This window comes from Simochromis diagramma, unplaced genomic scaffold (assembly GCF_900408965.1).
Source record: "Simochromis diagramma unplaced genomic scaffold, fSimDia1.1 OVJJ01000419.1, whole genome shotgun sequence".
In the NCBI taxonomy this organism is placed as follows: Eukaryota; Metazoa; Chordata; class Actinopteri; order Cichliformes; family Cichlidae; genus Simochromis; species Simochromis diagramma.
This window is the reverse complement of record NW_024387244.1, coordinates 5840927-5862694: the sequence shown is the minus strand read 5'-3', so window position 1 is coordinate 5862694 and position 21768 is coordinate 5840927. Positions and strand designations below refer to the sequence as shown.

The following is a 21768-nucleotide window of genomic DNA, read 5'->3' as shown; positions in this document are numbered from 1 at the left end:
AAGACGAAGCGGTCAAAAGTCTGGCTGTACTTCACAGCAAAATATGCAAACTCAGCAGCCTGCAACAAGTGCTTTAAGGTGATACTGTGATGCTGTCAAAGGAGGTAACACCTCGAATCTGATGAAACACCTGGTGACGCATAGCGTTTTTTTTTAAAGCCGAGAAATGCGCCGTATTTGATAGCTTGCTGCGAGACCTCACACCGAGCGCATCTACTGCGGGTGTGGTGCCTGTTATCGGACCCGGATTTAGCAACATCCCCAAAAACCCGAAGAATAGAGTCCTGGCCCCTAGCCCTGCCAGTGTAGCAGAAATGATGAGGATGATGATGCAGCAGCAGCCGTTCTTCTCTGCGTGAGTAGCTTAATGTTGTTCGTGTGTAATTTACTTTGAGTAGGCTAACCACGTTATTACATTAATGCATGTAAGGTGAACTAGCAAACATCATCATAGCTACATGCGGCTGTCTTCTTGTTTGATGGCAGATACTCCCTTCACCCTGGCCAAAAAGGCTAAACTGACCAAAGAAAAAGTGGAAAACAGCTAAACATGAGAGGTTTTTGGACAAAGTTTGTGTTTTTTCCATTGTTTAAGCACTGCTTCCAGCCAAGAGTGATACCATATATGCCCCATAGCTGCAGAAAAGGCTAACATTGTTATCTTTTTACAAAAAACCAGCTGAACATGAGAGGTTTTTGGACCAATTTTGTGTTCTCCATTCTTTAAGCACCGGTTTGAGCACCGTTTGAGCACCGGCACCGTTTCAAAAGTACCGATTTGGCACCGGTATCGGATAAAACCTAAACGATACCCATCCCTACTTGTAGCCTAGCCTAAGATATTAGCTAGTTTATTTCTGATTGTAAAAATGTCTTTTTTCTTATGTGTAACACTTAAAATTACATTTATTTCACCATATTATTACTGGGTTTTTTTTCGATAACAGGCTTCGCTATGAGCAAAAACAAAAAAAGATTTGCGCACAGGACTCAGGCAAAGTTGTAGCATACGGCAGAAATTAATTAACACGTGTTCTATAACAGGCACATCTGTTGCTAACAGGCAATGGCTTTTTAACATCAAGTGCTGCACATTTTCTTCAGGGGCATTGTATTTCACAAAAACATGTTCAAATAGTACTTGAATAGAAACAAAGTTGATAGTTTTGTAATTAGTGGCACCGATTTAAAATTGTTCTCAATTCATTGAGAATATTATACATATTCTTTATAAAATGTTATGATTTCAATGATATAAATGACAATGTAATGATTTCTTTTTTACACTTAGAGTCTACCGCTTCTGCTTATTTGGGGTATGTATTTTTTTCTTCTTTTCTTTCATATACATTTTCCACGAAAAATAAAACTGAAAATGCTATATCTTCTGTTTTAGAACAAAAATAAAACGATTACAATCAATGAAATTATTGAAACTGTGGAACAGCTGAAAAAACATGGCATCCAACTGGAGGACCATGCACTTCATAAAGAAGGCCCCTGGGGTCAAGTTTGCCTGACACTTGGTATTCAGAATAATCAAAATAACCGCTACAGAATTTGTGATGCATTTCGTCAGGTTAGTTCTTTTCACTTATTTTTATAAAAAATATATTGTATTAAATTATTTAGTTAAAATCAAATTTATTAAAAATGTATGCCTGTTCTCTACAGAACTTGTCTATACCAGTCAAAGGGGATTCAGATAATGGACAAAAGCCACCAGAGCAGGTTCCATAAATAAAATTCTATGTGTTTGATATCAAATATGTTGGTATACCAAATTTTAGTCAATGTGTTACTGTTGAAATTATCCCTAAAATTAATATTGTTACGGGTAATGTCATTTTCAACAGGAAGAACTATCAGCTGCCGCTTCTCTGTCACCGGACATCTCCTCACAGGAGGATGGACAGCTGTCTCCTGAGCAGGTCAGTCATTAAAAATGCTTTCACATAAGTTATGATTGGCGCTAGGATCATTGTTTAAATGACCACTTTATATTACATAAAAAATATTTTTAAAAACACAATATACAATTAAATAAAGAATTTTATCAAATGTTGTAACATAGAATGAAATTTATATTTCATGACACTTCTCAACATGAATTTTTGCTATATATTCTGACATTAGAAACACTGGTTGTTAATATACTTAAAATACACAAGTATTTCAGGTATATTTACTGATATTACGGTAGTTATGTAACATGGACAAAATGTTTTCTCACAAAATAAATTTTTCCTCTTTTTTAGCCTAACAGCAACTCATCTGATGATGGATTCATAAGAATCAGGGTCCCACTTGCAACAAATTTTTTTTTCCTGAAAAGGAAAGAATGGACTAATATAAAAAATAAGAGATCCCAAAGAGGATACAAGGGACTACAGTGGACAAATCTGATTTCAGACGGAATACGGACAGTGTTTCCATATTGTTCCTTTGCCTTCAAAAGGCACAGAGTCAAGGCTTTGGACTCAGTAAGAAAGGGCCCTTTCTTCTGGTGTCTGGGTTACTGCAGTTTTGAGGATTGTCCAGTCACTGTCACTGTCACTGTAGATAATGAAGACGATCTAAAGGCAAAAGTCAATTTTCAAGGTCTCGAGTGTGTGCACAACCACTATGAACTAAGAAGAAGACCTGTAAGAGCTCATAAGAGAGATAAAATTGGCCATGAATTGGAAAAGCAATTACCTAGAGCCATGTATCTGGAAACAATGAGCAAAATGGATGATGATGTTGTGCAATCGGGGTGTAGAGATGAAGTTCCAACTCCTCAAGTGTTGAGAAACATAGCCTTGGAAATCCGAAAGAAAAGTCGTCTTCATCATAATGAGATTATGAGTCTCCAGTTAATGGTGGCAAACAAGAAGAACAACCCAGAGGATGTATTGCAGAAAGTGATGTTACATCCAAAAGGTGTTTTTTTATGGTCTTCCAGGAGCATTGAGATTTTCCAGAGCCGCTGTCGGGAGGACATACTTTATTTGGATGCTACAGGAAGTATCATGAAAAAAAGAAAGGGTTCGCCTCCTTTCTATGTTTACGAACTTGTAGTAAGAAATCCACGGAAAACATCCTCTCCCCTACCAGTGGCTACATATTTAACATGTGACCATACCACTGCCTCAGTTACATATTTTTTGGAAGCATTTCTGACTGATGTTGCAAGGGCCTTTGGGCGCAAAGCCATGCGTTCACCTTTAATGCTTATGTGTGATGGATCTATGGTCCTAATGCAAGCTATCTGTTTAGCTTTTGCAAAAAAAATCTCTCTGACACAATAAATCATTATTATAACATCGCTTCGGGGAAAGGAAACAAGGAAGACTTCGAGGTTCCAATTCTTCACAGATGCCTTAGTCATGTTATGAAGAATGCCAAGGAGATCTATAAAAAGTAGTAAGTGTAGTCCTTTTAATACGGTATTCACTTGTTTGTTTTTTTATTGTGACATGTGACATGGCATTTCATTTTTCAATTTGGGAAAACATTATTACTGTTTTGGAAACACTTAAAGACAATTTTTTCTTTAACTGCAGTGCACCAAAGAACTACCATCTTGCAATGCACACTTTTGGAGTCTTCACTACTGCAACTTCCTTAAAAGACCTCACTGACATGGTTCAAAGTGCTGCAGTTGTTTTTGGGAGTCCATGTAGTGGTGAGAATGTCGAAAAACATTTTCACAACCTTCAGTTGTTGATGCAGAAAGCCAATGTTGATGTTGATGGCAATGACAGAAACTCAAAAGCTGATGAGGACCTGAAGGTAAACTGAAGTCAATTTTTATTAAAACTAAAGGCTAAACTTTTGCCTCTTATATATCTTTTTAAATACTTTGGAATAGCATAATAATCACAAGTCACAAGTAATTTTAAATGTTTTATACAACATAATGTTGGGTTTTTAGATTATAGATATGAAAGATGAGTGCACACAATGTTCAAATCACATAATTATTCTGTTTTGTCTGTTGGCTAGGGAGTCAAGGGAAACAACCTCTTTGGGAGACATTTTAAGAAGCTCATTTCCAACACATCATTGGAGATGGATGGTGAGGCAAACCCTTACTACAGCAAGGGGCTCATGGAGCACATCAGCAAATATCTTCTTCCTTTTTCTGGATTATGGTCTGCAATAATGTTAGGTAAGCCATTTTAAAGTAGACAAGTAATTAGTTTATAAAATGAAATTACACACATCAATATTATTCTAATCTTCAAAATCCAAAGGTGACCTTGGAAGACATGGCACTGGGAAAATGTATGAGCAGTACCACAACAAATACAATGCCTTAAGAAAGATCAAGAGACAAGTAAGACACATGATTTTTAGTATATATACATATTTGTGTGGTGTGATTGAGAAACGGCGGGTCCAGAGGAGTCATCTGTATTGCAGATCATACAACATTGCACACAACAACAATGTGTATCTTTAAAAAAAAAATCACATTTAATGATTTCTTAATTTGATTTTTCAGAATATTACTGAGAATAATAAAACGCAGGGGATAATGGAGAAGAGCCAGTGGGATCTGAAACATATCCGTCTACATTCGGGAAGGCTCACCAGGCTGGATGACTTTGTTGTCCAGTATCAAATCAGTCACACAGCGCTGCTGAAGGAGTACGAAGACTCAAAAAGAATGCTTCAAAGAAAGGTTTGCAAAATGACTGGCTGATGTCCATCAATGCTTTGCCGTTTCAAACTGGAACATGCAAAAAAAAGTCTTCTTGATGTGGTGGGATATTGAGGTGCCCCACATTGTGATGTTATAGCTTGGTTGCACCTGTGTGTCTTACTGGACATTTTTGTGTGTTTTGGTTTATTGTAAATTAAGGAAAATGTTGTCACAGCCTTTCACTTGTAATTCCTAAACAATGTTCAATGACTCATATTTTTGGTTCAGAAATTTAGAGTGGACGAAGAAAAATGGAAGGAACGTCGCCAAAAAAAGAAGAGGAGATATGTAACAGTAAGTCACGATGAGTTGTGTGGCTGTCAGTGGCTGGACCCACGTGCAGGACTCGGAGACAAAACATTAACTTAAACGACGGCTTTATTTGCTGGAGAGTCACCTTTGGACGATACATAAACAACAACTTAAACTAACTAGACAGGAAATGCTGAAGGTAGACGACCATGGATACACACACAACAAACGTGGAGGACGCAACAACTGGCAGGGAAAAACACAGGGCTTAAATACATACTGAGGTGATTAGGGAATGTGAAACAGGAGGAGAACACAGCTGGGACTCATCAGACATGACAAGACAAGGGGCGGCAAAACTCAACACATTGACATAGTACACAGACTTTCAAAGTAAAACAGGAAACTGAACAGACGTGGACTAAACTAGGGGATACAGTGACAGAAATCAAACCCAAGAGAATCAAAACACATCATGAAAACAAAGATAACTAATACAAACAGAAAAACACTGAGTCCACAGACTCAGGACCGTGACACAGTACTCCGCAAGCCATTTCCTTTCAGGAGATCTTCAAAGACGGTATAAAATGTTGCGCAAATTTATCGTTCATATATAAAGACCAATATTTTGCATAACATTTTTTGTATTTCTTGTACACGATATTTATATAGGTTGCTTCCTCTATGGCCCCGAGTTCCCCTGTGCAGACTGGTAGAGTTGAGGATGTTACCTTGGAAACTCCAGAATTCCAGGTAGGATTGACAACTGCTAACATAAAGGATTCATCAAAGTAATAGTAATGCCTTCTTTTTCCATAGAAGATCCTTTCCATGACACAGTAATCAGTCATGGACACGTGTATGAAGGGCAAATCTTATTTATTTACATGTTGATATTCATGTTCAACTCATTCGATGTGAATATCCAGGATTTTGGTTGACTAGTTGTAACCTTAACTTAAGTGGGAGGCACCAAAATTCAAAATGAATGCAGTGATTACATGGTAAATTTTGGGAATAACTAAATAAATAAATATTTTTTCCTCAGTAGAAACTGAATGGGAAAAAGCATTCGGGAACATAGTTAGAGTATGGGAAAATTAACTTTGCAAGTGTTGCCATTACAGCTTTGAGTTTATATAGTTACCAGTGCTCAAGGGTGGCTGTAGCTCAGGTGGTAGAGCAGGTCATCTACTGATTTGAAGGTTGCTGGTTTGATTACTGGCTTCTCCTAGTCTGCATACCAAAAATCCAAGATACTAACCATAAATTGCTCTCCAGTGCATCCATCGATTGTGTGTGAATGTTACTTAGAACACACTTAGAAAAATCTGCTTGGGTGAATGCACAAGTTGTGTAAATCGCTTTGAGTGCTCAGAAGAGTAGAAAAGCGCTTTATAAGAACCAGTTCATTTACCATTCAAGACTTGGAGTGATACATTTTGAATGAATTTTCCAAAGACATATTGTTAATAACAGTCCATAAACCTTTGTTAGAAATAACAAAATCATGTTCAATAGCTGGTAAGATCGTATGTTAAGTGTGTTTTTCTTTAATGAGGAGGTCCTGTCTTTGTGGAAGAAAAGAGACACAGAGGTTGTGGTTTCTGTGCTTCCCTCAACAAACCATGGTACGTCCATAATTATCCGCCACAGTGATTTGCGAACCCTTCGACCACACCTGTGGCTAACAGGCGAGGTATATCAATGATTAATTTAAGCACTCATAACCACAATAATTCGACTGTGTAATGTAATTCAATTAAAAGGCCATTATCATGTAATTATTTATCATTAACACAATTTAAATTGTATAAATTACATAGCTTTGTGTTTATGAAAATTCTTTACGTAGGTAATTGAAGGGCTGTTTCATTGTCTGGCAAAAAAGGAGCAAAAGGGGATCTACATTATGAACCATTACACAGCGGGCTTGATTTTCTTTGGTGATCGGACACAGCTTTCTCGCCAAAGCTTGCGGAACGTAAGATGACTGTCCAATGTCCATATAATTATGTTCAAATACATTTAGAAAGAATTACTGATTGAATGCTAATAGAATTCCACAAACTGTAAGAAATACATAAATGTTTTCTGACAGGTAAACTTCGATCAGTAGCAGGCCATTGTCACGTTTGTTAACATTAAAAATGTACACTGGAAGTTTCTGGTAAGCAACAAGATTATAACTTTAAAGCCTGTGTATTTTTTTAATGACGATATATTAATATTGTTTTAATGATTTATCTTTGCTACAGTTCATCAATGCAGTGAATCACACTGTTTATCTCCTTGATCCTGCCCCAAGTTCATCAGAGGAGGAAGACTCTAAACTCGCTGCACGTAAATTCAGGTACTTAGGCTTCAACACATTTTGTTATATGCAAATAGGCTTTAAAAGTTAGTTTACTACAACTTCACTTTTGTAGAAGCGTTTTGTACCTGGCCCCACAATGCGTGTTTCTCTGTTGGCATCCTCTTGGCCAGGTCTCATTTGCAAAATAAATCAGTACGGTTAAATAAAAATTATCAGGTGAACAAATTATTAAGACAATAATTCTGATGGCAAAAGAGCCAAACGAGACAGGCCAAAAAATAAATAAAATTCTCTTTAATTCTGTAAAATATCTTTTTTTTTAAATTAGGAAATATGACATATACCAAATTGTATTCTGCTTTGTAATAATGTGCGGTGATTACTTAAAAATGAGGAGAACCCGCCACGCAAAAACAGAAAGGGTCGACATTAAATGGAAGGGAGGTGTCTTGACCCATCCAGTGCAGAAGGATGGCTTCAGCTGTGGAGTATTAGTGGTGATGGTAAGTGATGATAATATACATTTGTATATAATTTCTTACTTGTTTGCCATGCCATCATGCCATGGTCAGAAGAATATCCACATCCATAACAGTAGCTGTAATAGATATGAATACATCTTAATTCTAAATTTCACAGTATACTGCACAAATTAAGTATATGGTTAATACTTTGGTGCCCTAAGTCATGCAGATTTTGTGACATACTCTTTTTAGGATTTTCAAATATTAAGGCTGCACAGCGATTGCAGATAGTACTTATACTTTAAAGAGAGCAAGTCACCGTAGGGAATTATTTCCTGTGTCATAATGGTGCATTATCAGTAATCTCATTCTCTCACTGAGCACGCTCTGGTGAATGGCTAGCGCATCATGATGCAGGTGGTATGTATTGTCCAGCATTGTGGTTAACTTGGAAAACATCCACATCTCTGACAGCACCTTACGAGACTGTAGGGCCACCCTGTGGACTCACTTTATTGAGTCTCTGTGGCACTAGCATAACACAGGTTGCGACTCTCCACAACATTTTTATAGAATGTACTGAGTATTGCCCAACAGATGTTAAAAGAAGTCAGCTGCCCACACATTGGAAGCAGACTATATCTAATAACTAGTAACTAGAGATGTTCCCTATTTCAGTTATTCATCAGCTTAAAAGAATATACATGGCTCTGGCCCTTACTGTAGAGTGGAGTGTTATTTTTAACCCTGTCCATTTTGTTCTCTATGTTTACAAGGTATATCACATAGTTATTCATCCACGATGTCCATTTCAACAACTGAGTGTTAGAAGTTACCTGGTGTTCATAAAGACTTAAATCTATTTATTGCTCTTTGTTTTTCATACTGTTTATGCAAGATTATAAACATCAGAAATTTTATATTTAGCAGAATTGGTTGTTTTTTTCACAATTAAAATTTTGAGTATTTCTCGGTAGATGTCACGGGCAGTGATGAAAGTATTTCCAGATTTTCCCGTCATGAAATTAAAAACATCAAAAGAGAAAATGGCAGAGTAAAGAAAATTGATGGCTGTGGAGATACTACAAGCATCAGGTTGGTTTGGGGGTGAATAAGAGAGAAAATGTGTGTGTGTGTATATATATGTATTTGAATGTATATGTGTGCGTGTGTGTAGATTGAAATGTATTATTCTGTTAGTAGTATTATTATAGTGCACAATGGCACTTTATGCTGTGGTCTAATCGATAGAAATTTTTAAGTACACAGTTTAACATATGCATGAATTGGCCTTCAATTAAAAATGTCTATCTAATGTCTTTTGATCCTGTATTTTAGTTTTTGACACTAACAGCAACTGTGCCATGTACCATATTATTATTATACCATATTATTTTCCAGTTTCTGCTGTTTTGTATTTGTTCTTAGGGTTTGAGTTGTGTGTTTAGTGTTTCTATTGTCCCTACCTGTGTCTTTCCTCTGTGTTCTGTTCATGTCCCCAAGTTGGTATTGTGAAACAGCCTGTGAGTTTCCTGTTTTACTTTGTAGGTTTGTGTCTCGTTATGCCCATTAGTTCCAGCTGTGTCCCCTCCTGTCTGCCTGTGCTCCTCGTCGCATCGTCTGTGTTACACTCACCTCTTCCAGGCTCGCACGCTCACTCCTCATCAGCCACTCACCCTCACACCGTTACACTCTCATGCCAATCCAGCAACAGGCAATCCACACAGGGTCAGGGACGCGTCCAGGAAATCTAGGTACAGGAAAGAACAGGTCAGGAACTGTAATGAACAGTACTGAGAATCAACTCAATGATTTAGCACAAACTGAGAAGACTCAACAAATCACCAACCTGTGGCCTAGAGTGTCCTGGTGCCACGTGCACTTATGGACACTCTTATGTTCGAACATGGTGTTCGTTATGGCCAAGCTGTGGTTTGCACAGAAGTTCAATAACAAAACACCACTCGGGTTCAGGTCCTGGGGGCCATTCCTCCCAATCACGCCCCTCCAGGTTTCACTGTTGTTGCCCACATGAGCATTTAAGTCTCCCAGTAGGACCCTCCAGTGTCCCACCCAGGGACTCCAAGAAGGCTGGGTACTCTGAACCCCAACCCGGAGGCACAGATAACAAACCCTCTCATCCACTGGGAGAAACCCCAACATACAGGCAGCAAGCTGAAGGGACACCAGGATACCCACCCCAGGCCGCCGCCTCTCACCAGGGGCAACTCCAGACTGAGACAGAGTCCAGCCCCTCTCCAGGAGGCTGGTTCCAGAGCCCAAGCCGTGTGTTGAGGTGAGCCTGACTATATCTAGCCGGTTCCTCTCAACCTCACGCACTAACTCAGGCTCCTTCCCCACCAGAGAGGTGACATTCAATGTCCCAATTGCCAGTCTTGGGGTTTGGTTCGCTCCTGGGCGGCGCCCACAATGCACCCAACACACATTAGTTGGTATCAAATGAGCACAACTGATCATTAATCCCACTCCATGGTCCTTAGGGTGGCACAGTTGCTTCACTCTCTCCTCTTATTCCATTAGAAAGCATTCTGTATGTCCCTAATATAACTGAGAACTTCAATAAAATCTCTGAATCTAACAATATAAAAATGGCACCGAGTCTGTGTCTGCATTTGTGTGACATTAATGTTCCACTTTAAGTTGGAGGTTTTGACTCCCACTTTTAACTCCTTCTCTTAATGTGGACGATCATACAGCTGGCTTCTTGAAAGGGGGGTGGGTGGGGGGCATACTACAGCCAAACTACACAACAGGACAAATGAAAAGAACAATCACAACTTCTGCTGTATCAGTGTGTTGCAGTGATTGTTTAGTTTTACTATCACTCAGTGTTTCTCATCAAAGGCAGTGCAGCTGTCTGTGACACTGTGGCACTCTGTCAAGATTGTTGCACATTTGTGGCTCCTTTATAAAGTCAAACAGGATTTTGAATTGTCTGACATTTGCACGGGAATCTGGAGGAGGGAGACAGGCCTTCTTCAGTTTCCTAAGAAACTGTAGTAACTCTAACTCTACTCTAAGAGAGAGATCCACTGATGCCTCGCACCAACACAAACTGGGTTCTGGAGTCAAACAGCTGTTAGTGTTTACAAATCGAGCGCAGCGACAGGATTGTGTGTCAGAGACAGAATCTCAAAGATTTTTGTGACCCTGATGAAGACCCAATTCTGGACATTCAAACTGTGTTATTAATGTTTTTAACATCTACAGATCATTATCCAGATATTTAATACAAATAAGCATGTCTTATTTTTGTGTTTTATAGATTTGAACTCACATCTCCTGTGTTTAGAAAACAGCAGAACTTTTGTAATTGGCCCAAAAAACCAACCATGTCTGTAAGCGCTGTTTTGAGCCTTTTAGCAAATCTTGCCCTAAACAGCCTGTTGCTGTTACAAAGCAGAGGAAACATAGTGGAGTCTAATTGTTGCACCGTGGAGCTCAGCTGAACTCAGTTCTGGGAGTTGAAATCAACAGAAAGTGTTTCATTTGACACTGAAACTGTTTCTTTTCCATCCATGAAGGAAGCTTTTGTATTTCACTCAGCAAAATATACAGTCTGGACTGCACAACATTTCAGACTGCATGTGATCTGTGCACAAAAACATGGAGCTTCATGGACACACGCAGGTCCTGCTCCACTTCCTGCTGTTGCCATGGCTTTGCTCTCGTCTTGCATTCAGTCTAATTACAGCTTCTTATTCAAACTCTGCACGTCACTAATTCCTGGTCTCTCCTTGTTGAATACTTTTTATCTTCAGCTGTCCTTGAAATCATTGAAAATCATACAGTTATGTCTATAAGACTTTGGACAGAAACAACTTTCTCTAACTTTGGTTCTGTAAATTACAACAATGAATTTGAAATGATACAACTCAGATGTAGTTTCAGCTTTAATTCAGTGGGTTGCATTAAAATGTGAGGAACTAAAGCATTTTTTAGAATTATCCTATGGAGCCCTGCAGGATGTGCTGTATCAAGCATGCACCGGGACGCAGGAAAGACGGGTGGACTTCCTGGTGGAGCTTGCAAGAGAGCTGGCTCACTCTCATGTAGCTGGGAAGAAGGCAAGAAAAGAACAGTTGCTTCGGACACAACCCTCCACACCTAGCCCTGGAAAAAGAGCCATGTGTCAGGTCAAACACAAATGCAAGAACAATCATGCCACTGTGCGATGTGTTCACTGCTACAGATACACATGTGGTAAATGCAGACTACAGATACCATGGCAGTGCCAGGATTGTGAGTGATTGCTGAAAATGTTGAAATGTACTCACTCACTTTTTATTATTATTTGTAAATATGTGTACAAATGGTTGTTTTTTTGTACTGTTTTTATCAATAAATCTCAGCAACAAAGGAAATACACCCATGTGTGTTGATTTCTCCCTAAGATGGCAAACTGAAACACAAGTTTCCTTGTGGCTCAGGAAACTAACCACTCCAAGTTGGTGACTTTTGGAGATTTATTTTCCTGGATGATTGAGAATGCATCAAGACGAACACAAAAGGAAGTTCACCGCTTTTAGCAGCTCCCCCCCAGGCAAACAAAGAGGCAGTTGGCAGTTAGAAATCAGCAATCATTCACACACCCCCACTCCCCTCCAGAATTCTCAGGTAACAACCTAATTTACATATGAATGACTAGCCAATTTAGCTTCCACTTGGCTGAAGCTAAAGCCTAGCTAAAAGCCTACCAGCCATTTGGCAACTCAGCCCATCACACGTCCACGTCTCTCCTTGTTTCGTCTTTTATTATGAAAGGGTTGTGTTTCCATGTTCAGTGTGTTTCATTTTGCTTCCCCTGTGGTGTCAGGTTCATTTGTGTCAGCTGTGTTTCCACTTCCCTCCTTTCTCTTCTGTGTATTTAAGTCCGCTGTCTTCCTCTGGGCAGTGTTGGTGCGTTTTCCTCCGTTCACGTTATTCCGGGTTTCAGGTTATCTCCTGATTCTGTTTAGGTCCATGTTCATGTTCATGTTTTTTCATCAGAGTTTCTCGCATGCACCTCCTCGGATTCATGTTCATGTTTTTCTTGTCATAGTTGTCATAGTCATACCGAGTTATTCCCAGGATAGGTTTTAGTTTTAGTTTCCGCCCCTGTTTGCTGGGCCTTGTTTTGTGTTCGTGTTTTTCAACCTAATAAATGGTTTGTTTTTTTGTTAAGATTCAGTTCCATCTCTCCCTTGTCTGCTTCCGGGTTCATATTGCAATCACATCAGCCACAGTGACAATAAACTTATTTTGATTTTTAACTTTCTTTATTTTTTCAACAATATTATGTATATATAAACATTTTGCATCTTACAATATAAAGCCTGGATCCTGCACATATTGCACTTTGAACTTGAACTGTGTTGTCTGTTTATTGGAGATTGTACTACTTGAATTCATTATCCTGGTGATATAACACATTAATTCTCCATTTGGAATCAATATAGTATATAATACAGTATCTGTCTATCCATCTATATAGCTATTGAATTGAACTGGAGTGAATGGAAGAGAATTAAATAATGGATTTCATGTTCATGTTTATCTATGTTGTAACAGTGACGACTTGAGACATCTGTTTGGCACTATATGAAGAGAATTAAATAAAATTTAAATGAAAATGATATTAACTGTATTTATACATTTCATATTTTTGGATGAGACACTGTCAGTGTGCTGTTATATAACTCAGGTATTTTTAAGGCCTGACTGGTGGCATTGGTGCCCATTGCTTTACTGTGCTGTTGGATGTGTATGTGGGCTATCCCTTGTACCTGACATTTGATTGGGCATCACTGTGTTGCTATGGTATGATCCTGGTAGTTGTTGTTAATAAAACAATAACAAATTCAAATTCAAACATTGCTGCATTCTTCTGTCACTGAGGATTCCAAACCTGCACTCAGTCTCCTCATTACTTTGGTATTGAACAGACAAACTTTGGAGCTCCTGCAAACTTTATGCACAAACTGCAAATATTTTACACAAATCTGCGACTGACAACAAGCACAGAGACTTCAAACAATCACTGAAGTAAGGACTGAAAGATTTACTTTAAAACAATAATGATTAAGACCTTTTTCATAAGGTTGTTTTCCCTTGATTGCCAGCTGTTACTGTTTTTATCTTCATATCTTTCATATTTGTCCACCTAAACAATGCTTTAATGATACAGTTTGAGAAGTTTGATATGAATTTATCCAACTGACTTGAAAATGAAACTGACAACTGTCCTGTAATCTTACACAGAGAAACCAAATCCTGCGTCTTTGCCTTGACAGACGCCTAAAATGGCTCGAGCTGTGGTAAGTTACCCTTCACTGTGTCTGTTTCTAAACATTCAATCGTGTGAATTTTTAAAGAAAAATCCAACAACAACAATAATAATATGTAACAGAGCAAAACGTCAGATGACTTGAATGTTCCTCTGCAACACAAAGTCAAAGTCTGCCTCCTCCACAGGCAAAGGAGAAGCTCCCACGCTCATCCAGTGCAGACCGTTGTGCTCTGGACAATGAAGTTCCCGCTTTCATGTTCCGACCTATCAGCGCACCTGCATGTGAGCTCCTAAGTCCACCACCTGCTGATGCCAGCTTTCAGTCGAAGGACACTGACAAGATCATGCATCCAGATTTGAAAAACGATCATTCATCCCTCGATGATGAAGTGACGTTTTTCATGTGTGTCATGGTTCGAATTTGAGGAGAAGACAAACGACTGCATGGTCACAGTAGATGTCAGAATAGGTGATTTTATTATACATATGTACATATGGGGAAGATGAGCAGCACAAGCCTCTAAGCGCTGATCTCCCACCGAACAACCACGTCACAAGGTTTTTATTACAATGATGACGTCAAGTCACATGGTAAGTAACAGTCAGTTCCCAGAGCTCAGGAAGTTTCCCCTTATATGGCCTCCAGATGTTTTCACTCAGTCCAGCACTCAGAGAAAACCAGTATGTGTGGTGTGTATATCTATTGTAAGTGTGTGTGTGTCAAACAGGAACCATGTAGGGGCCTTGTCTTGAGACGCCCTCACAGTTAGATATTACTGGACATGATAGCAGTTTGGGCCTGTTCAGAGAGTTTACCTAATATGGACATGAACTGCTAGTTTTTAGAGAAAAACAAGTGTGTATTACATTTGTGCCTTTTGTGAAAGTATATCTATCAGAAAACTGTCCTCAGACGACCCTCCTATTCTTATTAAGTGTGTGTGTACACATGCATGCGTTATATAAGAGCGTGCATGGTCTTTAAAGGCCTGTGTACGTGCAGAACTGAACATAGAACTAAGGCAGGGTCCAACAGGACCCACAGGCTTCTGAGTGGTTACAGAACTGTGAAACAGCTTTAAGCAAATAACAAGAATAGTACAGAACAACAATAGACTGATTAAAGTACTGATAATCTGTGTAGATTAATATTCTAGTCAAAGTCACCTAGATGTGATTCAAAGATTATTCTGTCAACTGGTTCAACAATGGTAAATGATTAATGGTTGATACTTCTGATTATAACTGTGATCATAAGAATACAAAATAAAATATCTCCTGGTCACATTCCTCCTCTTTGGGCTGGCTTGCCAGCCCAACTCACACCAGGATTTGTCTCCAAACCAAACAAACACGTTATGACACTTATCAACCCCAACACCTCGTTAGTTTTCCAATTGTCCCACAACCCAGCTGTTCTTTTAGCTTCAGACTCGAGTTTCAGCCTGTCACGCTTCAGGCCACCTTGCCACCTCCTCTTGGAGTGAAGAAACGCCCTCGGATTCTTCTTTCTTCGACTCGCCAGGTAGACTACTGAGCGAGCCAGCCACGTTGCAGAGGATTATTCTGCCTCTGTTTACCACCCGTGTTGTGACTTGGAATACGCCTTTCCCTGAGCTACCCTCTGCTCATTCACCCTCGTTGGTCTGGTGTTCCTGGATTTCCGCCACCCCTTCATGGTTATTGTTGTGTTAATGGGACCCATCCTTTCGAGGGGACTACCCGGAACCCAAACGCCATGAGCCTTGGACCCAGGTGGTGTCTCGGCCGTCACTGTGTCTATCTCTGCTGCGAAGGATCCTCACCTATCTGTGACCTTGTCTGGTGTCTGTTCCCTCCTCTGCAAGAGACAGAAAGCCAACACACCTCCCTCGCTGGCTCTCCTAACCTAATGTTGTTGACTACTGACCTTCATAGACTAAGTGCCAGCTCGTTATAAGCACATTTACAATTTGTGTATAAAAGTAAACAAACCTCAAACAAATTGGGCATTCTTAATTCCAACTTCCATTTAAATGTAGTACTCAAGTTTGTGATCATCTAGTTATGCTCCTCAGTGGTTCTCCAAATTGTCAAAAAACCTTTAATTTAGTCATACCTAAATCATTAGGACACAAACGAAATCATCGACCCCTTATATAGCTTTTACCTTATGAGCCTGAGCACAATTCTACAATGAGCAGCCACCTGCAATATGTACCAAAAATCTTCATGGTCACACCTGCAATCAAAAACCAGATGCACTTCATATCCGATTTAATTCTTCCTTATCTAAAACCTCCTCAGTTTCAGGTTAGTTTTGATTAGTCACAATTAATAGTTCTAGTTGTATTTGCAATCTCCCCACTGGAAGCTGCACAAGAACATTACACATCCTCTCCAAAAGACTCTCCCGCCAAGCTGTAACCCTGTGTAAAAACGTTAGTCAGCAGTTACATGTTAAGCTCCTTCAACTCCCAATGTACCTAAAAAGCAAATCCGTTAAATCAAGCAGCTTATTTACAACCCCCTGTAAATCATAAGAGTAATAAAAGATTCAGCAAAACAGACATGTATCATGTTCAGGATTTCTCCAATCATTAAATCCCTATTATTGCCGCAATTCATTCTATTCACACTTGGGCAATGTTACTTCACTAGTTTATCACTCAGAGCCCCCTAATGGCCAGTTAGTGAGCTCTAGGTCAAACTGTCCCCAAATTAGTTATTTGTTATTATTACTTGTTTTATTATTATTCTTTGTTTTCATGTCACTTGTCTGTGTTCTACTGCCCGCATTTTTACCAAAGCAAAGCAAACCTTAGCAGCACATTGACCGCAGTCAAGCATCCACATTCCAGAGGTGCTATAAAAAGATCTCCTGTCAGAAGAAAACATTAAGAACTGTAACGCTGTAAAGAAGAATATATATATCTATTAACGCTGCGCAGTTACCTCTGTAAGCAACACAAGACACAAAAATGGCATTTAAAAGTTCACTCATCCTTGAATATTTTGTCATCCTTCTACTCCTGTAAAAAGAAACACACATAAATTCATCCACCCTCTTGTTCTATCTAGGTGGAGGTTAACCTTAAGTCGTAGTCAAGTCTTGTCATCCTTTACCAGTCAGTCCGTTTGTTTTATTTCCAGTCTTTCATCCGTTCATTCATTCATTCATCCATTCTTTCTTTCTTTGCTGATAGTGGAAAACATCGCCGCATTTAGATTTCCGCCCTCAGCAAAATGACGTCATTTCCAAAAGAAAAACAAGAACTTGAGATCGGATTACCTCGCTGAATCCTTTTTTTTTTTTTTTTTTTAGACAGGGGCTCTCGTTTCTAATTGTCCCCACAAGTGTTTCCTCCAGAACCCATTTCAATGCGGAGAAACTCACTTACAACAATTTTCTCGCCGACGTGTAATGCTTGTAATTTCCGATGTGCAGATCTGCTTAAAGAAAAGATCCAGAAACAAAAATCAGTGCACTGTTCAAAATATAAATCAAAAATCAAAAGTAAATAAAAAGAAGCCTGGGTCTTCGGACTTGTCACTGAATATTCTTTCTCTTATAGGTAAAAAATACCAACTCTAAAACTTGGTCCCAGGGTAAAACCTTCCCCATACTTCAGAAACCCCAAAATAAAATAAAACAAAACTCTCCTAGCTTCCCTCATTGAATTTCAGTCATTTCGACTCTGGCTGCAGGATCCTATTTGCTCCTGCTAACACGTTCCCCACCGGTAGCTTTCTCCTCAGCCAGTCATAATCTGGAAAGCCCACCTTATATTTGCTCTTCCCCAGAATATGTCCTATTATTCACTGTTGCAGGCCTGCTTAGAACAAAAATGAGAAAAAGAGAGCTGATTATTAGCTCATGAAAACACAAAACAAAATCACCTGACAGGTTTTCTTTGAGTGCACTGTTACAAAAATAATGGGCCCCTCTCGGACATGTCCGTGTTTCCTAAAACTCCCTCTATTTAAAAACAAAAACAACAACCACCCAAACCTAACTGACAGAACCCATCACCACATAATTCCACCTCCTCAATACACCGAAAATCTAAATAAAACCACACAATTTGCACTTTATGCACTTTAACATGCCTAGATTCAACATACTCAAATGTTTTTTTTTATTTTTATTAACCATTCACATCATTCTATCACTCATACAAACAGCAAGCTGTTTTATTTTTCTTTGTGTTCTAAGCCAGGTTTAATCAATGTCTATGCATTAATCATCGTGGGCTTGTCTTGTCTTTGTAGGGTTAATGCGTTTTCTGCTTGTGTATGTGAATTTGCATATGTTGCTTTTGCAGCGTGTCAGACTCCTTCATAATTCTCCACTTAAGCCGTCAGTTTTCTTTCCCCAATTTGTTAACCCAAATTTATAAACTCCCACCTTATTAACAGCATTCCTGGTCCTCTGCCAGAAGTTAGGGCCCCACTTGTCAGGTTTGTGGAGACATGGCGCTGTAAACAATTCAACCAGAAACTTGCCTTATCAGATCCAGTCAAATTAACCCATAGGTTTTTCCTTCCGACTGCTGTACGTGGAGAATTGATCCAGGTCGGTTTATTTTCCTCCTGTAGAAACACAACTGAGACATTTTATTACTGTCATGAGCACTTAAACTACCAGGTTCCCTTCTCTGGTCAGAATTACCAACTTATGTCATGTGTATAAGTGTAAGCAGATCTTCATTGCTGTTCCTATGTATTTTTGTTAATGTTCAGTGCGTGTAAGCTGCTTTCTTCATTGCCTCTATATGTTACAGTCAGAATTAATTCATGCATCGTGTCACTGATTTCTTAATTCAAAACTATCTCACTTCTGATTCTCTAGAAGAACATAATTGCACATGTAACACTTTGTGTATGTGTGTTTTCCATTCACTTATGTAATTGTCAGTTATTGTCTCTCTTTATTTTATCTTCTTTTGTTTACCTCTTTTAGTTTTCTGGTGGACATCTCTAAACACCATCATGAGTTCAGGCTTTCGTTTCAATCTAATTATACCCTGTATTCTTACAGTCAAGCTTCACCTCTCACTGGTTCCGTCCTCTTCTCTCAGTGTCCTTCTGTGGTCCTGAATTCACCAACAAACACAGTTCGTTTCCTCTCTGTTTCTCTTCAGTATCTTCCTTCTGGATTAAGTCCCAGCCTGGCAAAATATCACATTCAGTGTCATGTCACACTGTTCTTACCAGCCTGCAGTCCACCGTGCATTTTCCATCACGTGGTTTCTTCTTTTCTGTCTCTTCAAGATTACTCCAAGCATGGCAAATCTGACAATCAGTGTCCAGTGCTTCCCACCGTTCGACTGTCCAGCCTGTAACTCAGAGTGCATGTCAATTTTTGGTTTCAGGGTCAACAGTTCAGTTGCACTGTCTTTTGGCTGCTTGTAAATTCTTCTCAAGTGGTCACGATGTTCTATTGGTCTTCTTCAGACGATTAACTGTCCTTTGAGCTTCTTCTCAGGATGGGGACAAGTGCCAGGTCAAGCTGTAAAATTTTAAACCAAACTTTGGCTTGTTTCTTTCCAATAATGCTACTCTAATGGTTTTGGCGCCGTACTCAAAATTCCAGATTGAGAGAAGTCCACCTCTATTCATCTGTAACCTGTATTGGCACACTAAAGCATAGCATTATTGTCATTTTCATTTCTTTTCTTAAAAGCTGCATTCGCTTCATGCTCACTCATCGCCAAAGAAACAGAGAAAAAAAGTTTTGCACCTTTCCTCTAATATCAAATGGACACAGACGCTGCCCCCCTCTCTGTCCCTCTCTGCTCATACACACACTGCGGGGTTAGACGCCCCCCTCCTTGCTGCTGCCTGAGACAGAGACAGAGAGAGAGACACTTTTCCTTTTTTTTCCTACGCTCTGTCTGCCCAGAGTTTACCTCATCTCTCTTATATGGGCATGCACACTTCCTGTCTCACACACACACACACACACACCGTCCCCTCTCAGTGAGAGAAAGGAAAAGAGTTTTGCTTTTCCTTTTTTTCAGAACACTCAAAACACTGCAACCACAGGACAACTTAACAGACAGTTTTAAACAAGTAATTTACACTTTATCTACACACACACGTAATTTATATTCTATTTACACACGGGCCCGCATAGACGTCTTATGCCAGAAGAGGTTACACCTAAGTTTTTGACTAATTTAAAAGCATCTTTCAGCCCAGAGCCGCGCTCTTGCTGACCAATTACCGTTTCAAGTACGCCGCCTTGAAAACGGTCAGATTACTAAGTTCTAATTACTTTAAAACCGCTTCCCGCATCTGGCAGGGAGCTCCACGTCCGACGCTGGCACCAAACCCACGCCTTCAGCTATACTTAAAACTCACAAGTCAGCCACGTTAAAAGGTCACGGTCGGTCCCAGACCTGTCGATCAATCAATGCAGTAAGGCAATCAACCATTGAATGCCTAGCCTTTTTGACGGGAGTCCGAATCCCCGCGGAAGGCCAACTCCGGGCTAAAAGCCTAAACGCGCGTCCGCGAGTAGGAGTCAGTGCCACCTGCTGGACAAACTGCATCCATAGGAGACCGCGTCTCCAGTCCTAAATAAAATTTACTTGTTTTAAAAGCCTCACGGTGAGCTCTCAGCCCCCGTTTATTACCTGAGACCCGAGACCGCGTCTCTGCTAATTAATTAAACCAAAAACCCTACACTAACCAGGTGACTGCTGGCATCCAGCCACCCACATCGGTTTCCACTTCTTAAACCGTGATATTTGTTTCCACACACCTTAAACCGTGTTATTTTAACCTCATATAACCTCTTAACTCAAAATTCGTTCCCCCAATAAACAGCAATCAATTTTATCAGTCAAATGTTCCCCAAACATCTAACACTAATTACCCCAGAATCACCACGGACCGAACAGAAGCTCCACTGAGTGAACCTTTAATTTAGCATCTATTTTCCAATTGGGCACCTTTGGAGATCCATCAACAGGCGGTGCTTACCTCTCATATTTCGGGGCCCATCACTCAGTGTAGCTCCCGGCCGTCCGTCTGACACCACTAGGCCGTCAGCCAAGCTCCTTAAAATATCCCTCCTCAAACCGGGATTTCGGCACCAGATTGTCATGGTTCGAATTTGAGGAGAAGACAAACGGCTGCATGGTCTCAGTGGATGTCAGAATAGGTGATTTTATTATACATATGTACATATGGGGGAGATCAGCGCTTAGAGGCTTGTGCTGCTCATCTTCCCCATATGTACATATGTATAATAAAATCACCTATTCTGACATCCACTGAGACCATGCAGCCGTTTGTCTTCTCCTCAAATTCGAACCATGACATGTGTCCTAGTGATGTTCCTCTGCCTCCGAGACCTCCACCCACTGCAGAGTTAGGTCTCTGCAGAAAGCGCAGGTATTCTACTGCTTTTTCTGTTAATGATGAAGAGGAACATTTGATGCCCAAACGCATGAGGCTGATGAGTTGGGATGTCTCTAAGTCTCCAGCTGCTGAGAAGGAGTATGTTTGCTTTACGTGTCCTGAAGACAAGAGGTCTGAGTTACCTCTCAGCTCCCTCCAAGGCCATCCACCATCACAGGTCAATAATAATGACACTGACCAGTGTACCATTCTGCTGCCTCCTGAAATCCCAGTACCTCCAAGTCCTGCCCCTGTTGGAGTTCTAGAAACTGTTGATTTTCCTTTTGTTGATAATTAAATACATGTTTGTGGTAATAAATACATTTTTGAGCAAATACATGTTGAGATGATTCGGTTGATTATG

The 21768-nt window shown here is 39.8% G+C and overlaps 1 protein-coding gene and 2 long non-coding RNA genes across 3 annotated transcripts; all 3 read left to right on the top strand.

Moving 5' to 3' along the window:
- Positions 1-1307: 1307 nt before the first annotated feature.
- LOC120747082 lies at positions 1308-5059 on the top strand. The gene is made up of 8 exons (XM_040052694.1): positions 1308-1579; positions 1675-1731; positions 1857-3405; positions 3546-3774; positions 3988-4153; positions 4239-4321; positions 4490-4669; positions 4919-5059. Exons 3-8 carry the CDS (start codon positions 3374-3376, stop codon positions 5057-5059), a joined length of 831 nt encoding a protein of 276 aa, XP_039908628.1. The 5' UTR covers positions 1308-1579; positions 1675-1731; positions 1857-3373.
- Positions 5060-6108: 1049 nt separating this feature from the next.
- Positions 6109-7316, top strand: LOC120747148. Its single transcript, XR_005699060.1, has 4 exons — positions 6109-6644; positions 6801-6929; positions 7047-7115; positions 7204-7316. It is a non-coding gene; the product is annotated as an uncharacterized LOC120747148 (long non-coding RNA).
- Positions 7317-13457: 6141 nt separating this feature from the next.
- Positions 13458-14399, top strand: LOC120747147. The gene is made up of 3 exons (XR_005699059.1): positions 13458-13771; positions 13988-14043; positions 14201-14399. It is a non-coding gene; the product is annotated as an uncharacterized LOC120747147 (long non-coding RNA).
- The last annotated feature ends 7369 nt before the right edge of the window (positions 14400-21768 follow it).

Bases quoted from the DNA above. Each gene is read 5' to 3' on its own strand.
- LOC120747082 (XM_040052694.1), top strand. From the start codon at position 3,374: ATGAAGAATGCCAAGGAGATCTATAAAAAGTA. The intron at 3,406-3,545 runs GTAAGTGTAGTC...CTTTAACTGCAG, and splicing joins AAGGAGATCTATAAAAAGTA to TGCACCAAAGAACTACCATC. The intron at 4,670-4,918 runs GTTTGCAAAATG...TTTTTGGTTCAG, and splicing joins AAAGAATGCTTCAAAGAAAG to AAATTTAGAGTGGACGAAGA.